Genomic DNA, 276 nt, shown 5'->3' with positions numbered 1-276 from the left:
AAGCCAATCAGAAGTGAGGGCTTCGTCCCTTTATAAACGCAGACTTCTGACAGGTCCCTGCCCTTCTGTCCTCCTCTGAGCCCGGACCATGGGGCTCCTGGTGCGCTCTCTCCTCCTGCTGGGGACCCTGGCCCTGCCCGGGACCTGGGCGGGTGAGTGCGGCCCCGGGGCGGACGGGAGGGGGGATGGGGTCTCCTACAGAGAGCTCCCCGACCCCAGCCCGGGGGGGCCCGTGCGTGACTCGGGGACAAGCCCGGTGGGGGGGCTTGGTGTCGG

The 276-nt window shown here is 69.6% G+C and overlaps 1 protein-coding gene across 1 annotated transcript in view; it reads left to right on the top strand.

The window, feature by feature from the left end:
* Positions 1-276, top strand: part of LOC138177254 (class I histocompatibility antigen, Gogo-OKO alpha chain-like) — a gene marked incomplete at its 3' end in the record, with an annotated part of 1,370 nt that continues 1,094 nt past the window's right edge. The window contains exon 1 of the mRNA XM_069108346.1: positions 1-152. Coding sequence (XP_068964447.1) covers positions 89-152 — 64 coding nt within the window. The remainder of the gene's footprint in view (positions 153-276) is intronic.

Source organism: Petaurus breviceps, unplaced genomic scaffold (assembly GCF_028583685.1).
Source record: "Petaurus breviceps papuanus isolate PSGF00001 unplaced genomic scaffold, PetGlider_PUasm1.0 90376, whole genome shotgun sequence".
NCBI classification, from domain to species: domain Eukaryota; kingdom Metazoa; phylum Chordata; class Mammalia; order Diprotodontia; family Petauridae; genus Petaurus; species Petaurus breviceps.
This window is presented reverse-complemented; position numbering and strand designations above follow the sequence as displayed.